At 30.7% G+C, this 3576-nt stretch overlaps 1 protein-coding gene across 1 annotated transcript; it reads left to right on the top strand.

The window, feature by feature from the left end:
• Nucleotides 1-1208: 1208 nt before the first annotated feature.
• LOC129884778 (zinc finger protein ZAT9-like) lies at nucleotides 1209-2541 on the top strand. The gene has a single exon (XM_055959061.1). The coding sequence runs from the start codon at nucleotides 1323-1325 to the stop codon at nucleotides 2343-2345; it is 1023 nt and encodes a 340-aa protein (XP_055815036.1). The 5' UTR covers nucleotides 1209-1322; the 3' UTR covers nucleotides 2346-2541.
• The last annotated feature ends 1035 nt before the right edge of the window (nucleotides 2542-3576 follow it).

The following is a 3576-nucleotide window of genomic DNA, read 5'->3' as shown; positions in this document are numbered from 1 at the left end:
TATACAAAAACAAAAAATAGAAAGGGCCTTTTGGTCCACATATTTATTATTTTATTATTGATCCATCGTTACAACAACTCAACAGTTTTATTGACTGATTTAAGTAAAGGTTAAACTAGTTTATTCTAGGAACCTCCTATATATCTTGTTCCCATTTTGCCCTATCTTGTCCACTAATATGAAAAGCACATGAATTTAAGTTTTATAAACTAACAGCAAAAAAAATTACACTTTTGATGTAACTTTTAACAGGTAATTGACCTTCCTATTGCGATGAGTTTTAAGTTTTGTATATTGACAATTCATATAATTTTTTACATTATAAATTAAGTTAGTGTATAGAAATATGTAACACTTCATATAAGTTTGATAGAAATATCTTAAAATAAGATAAATTTTTAGAATTTGATTAACTAATTTACGATGACAGTTTATTAGTATTTATTATTTACTCTCTTACCTATTTCACTTTATTATTTACTTTTTGAAGAGTCAAATAAATTTTTCTTTGACCATATATTTTTCAAAATTTCTCTAATATTTTCAAATTATTAAATATTATGACTTAAAATTACCTTTTATATAATTTCTAAATATGCAAAAATTTATTTTTAGAAAAAACTTGAAGATGACATGGTCAAATTCACCACATAGAATTAGTCAATTTTGACTCTAAACATTGTCACATAAAGTGAAACATTTTTGGACTATAAACTTATGTATTACTACTCTGTTAATAAAATAAGAAATTATTTAGTTCGCAAATTAAGTTATTTAGAAATTATAATTTTTGAATTAATTCATTTCACATGATATTCAGAATTAATGAATAAATTTATATTTTCAACCAAACAATATATAAATTTTTAATCTCAAATTTAATCCGGAATATCCACTAACCAAAGGAAACTCCTTATTGTTGAAAATTTATATTTTGGGAAAACACACATCAAATAAGGAAAAAAAAAAGTTTAAGGGGTAGTTTAGGAAATGTAGAGATGGGATGGAAATAAATGCAAAAGTCGCATGTTACATGTCCTTCCCATTCACTCTCTTTTGCCTTCATGCATACGCTTTAATTAAACTTTTCTCCTTTTTCCTCTCTATTAATTACCTTTTGCCGTTTTAAGTAAAATTAATTTACTCCTAATTAATCCCATTTAAACAAATATCAAAAATAAGATTTGTTTTAGAGTGTCTTTAAAACTATTTCCATTTGTATATATCTGTTGGTGGAGGAATGCTTGTTACCTACTCCTTTTTATAGCTTCCTTCCACTCTCTCCAAAAAAAAACACACAGTGGAGGAAGGAAAAAAAATATATGGAGAAACACAAGACATGTAAGCTGTGTTCAAGAAAGTTTGCTAATGGAAGAGCTTTAGGTGGGCATATGAGATCTCATATGATGAATTTACATATAGAAGAAAAAAAGATTAATGATGAAACAGAGTCAATTCCATCATCTTCGTGGTACTCTGAAGAAGAAGGCAAAATCTTGAATTTAGATGATGCTGTTGTTGCGGATGATGGTGATGGTGATGAATCGGTTGTTGTTCTTCCAGATAAGGAGAGCGAGACCGAGTCATCGAAAAACCCAACTCGTTTCAAAAGATCCAAAAGGGTAAGGAAATCAAGAAAACCCAATTTTGTGAAGATAACAGAGTATTACTCATCAGTGGTTGAAACAGAGCCGGTGAGTTCAATTTCAGAGAATTCACCAGAAGAAGATGTAGCACATTGCTTGATGATGTTATCTAGAGATAAATGGATTAAAAAAGAACAAGCTGATTGCTACTCTGATGATGATGATGATGAAGAAGACGAAGAATTTAAAGAGGAAAATTCCGAGGATTCTGCAGAAGGAGTACAAGTTAAAGTAACTACAAAGACTAGAGGAAGAGGTAAGTATAGATGTGAAACATGTAACAAAGTTTTCCGGTCTTATCAAGCATTAGGAGGACACAGAGCAAGTCACAAGAAGATTAAAGTATCAAATGAAGTTGTGGAAAGTGGAAGGAATAATAATGTAGTAGTTGAAGAGAAAATACATGAATGTCCTGTTTGTTGCAGAGTTTTTTCATCAGGGCAAGCTTTAGGTGGACACAAGAGATCACATACTATTGGTGCTGCGGTTACAACAAGTGTTAATGTTCTTCCTCCTCCTCCTCCTCCTGCTACTGATGTTTCGTCTACAAAATTAGAACTTTCAAGAACTGGTGGAACAAGTTTAATAGATCTTAATTTTCCTCCTCCAATGGAAGATGATGATGAAATTATTAGCCAAGTTGAAGTTTCTGCAGTTTCTGATGCTGAATTTGTCAACCCCATCAAGAATCAGAGGTAAAGTTTTGGTCTTTTTTTTTTCTTCTTAATTTTTAGAGGCTTTAGGAAAAGGGATCAGGGGATTATGGATCTAAGTTAAAATTTTCTTGGGGAAGTTGGGTTAGCTTTTACTCATTCAATAGTTTTGACTGTAATTCATATTTACTGTTGAGATTGTTCTGTTAATGTTGAATGTAACAGCTGATTTTACTGATAGAGGAGACAATCAAGATCACTTTCTTCACTTTAGTTAAATATTATCACATATTTTTTGTTTAGCTTACCAACAATGTGGACTTTAAAAAATTTAAAAACAGCAGCTACTGTAGTTAATGGTGTCTGTTTGAATTGCTGCTAATGGCCTAAATAGTGTTCCACCTGTTGAATTCAAGACAACTCCGACCATTAATAGTATTTTCACTTGTCTCGTTATTTAAATTCTCAACTTACTGGTTAATGGCAGAGGTGTTCAACTACTCGACTTGTTAAACAACCGCTTTTGTATCTTTCTTTTTCTTTTCTTCAATTACTATTTTATTTTTCCTTCTAATTGTATTTTCTTTAAATTATTTGAAAATTTATACTTTAAATTAAATCCCACCTGTGTGCTCTAGGAGAACCAGCAGCTAATTCTTTTTTCCCTTCCTCTTCTGTGTCTCACTCTTATAAATACATTTGTTGTTGTTCCCTGTGTCACTGTCTGACTTTCCAACACTCGTCTGATATTCAATAGTTAGAACCTTACAGATCTGAAATACTTTTTCTGAATACTCAATGGTTCACATTTGACCCAATAGGGCTCAAATTTGTTACTTTGACTATATTATCCTTGAACACAATTTTCACACTTTTTACAACCATCAATGTTATTTAACTTGTTATAGCGGATAATTTATCTTATATTCGATGTTATCAATTTCATTAACAAATAGTCTGGCAGGACTGGGGTTAAATGCAATAGTTTTAGTTTAAATTATGACACTTGATATCATTATTCAAGAATGGTTAATTCACAAGGTTAAAATTTTAACTTAGTTTATATGAGTAGAACTTACACTCTAATTTAGTGTCTTATTTAACAATTTGATTGAAATACCCTTTTTCCCTAAGGGGAATATTATGTGAAAGAGGAGAGAGAGAAAGTTGGCAAAAACACCATTGTTTTACTGAAAGAATATTGCTTGTTTGGTTTGGCATGACCCAAAGTATCTGGTTCATGCAGGTTCTAGTGAGAGAAACTTCAAAGGATACTT

The sequence above is a fragment of the Solanum dulcamara genome, chromosome 4, assembly GCF_947179165.1.
Source record: "Solanum dulcamara chromosome 4, daSolDulc1.2, whole genome shotgun sequence".
NCBI classification, from domain to species: Eukaryota; Viridiplantae; Streptophyta; class Magnoliopsida; order Solanales; family Solanaceae; genus Solanum; species Solanum dulcamara.
This window is presented reverse-complemented; position numbering and strand designations above follow the sequence as displayed.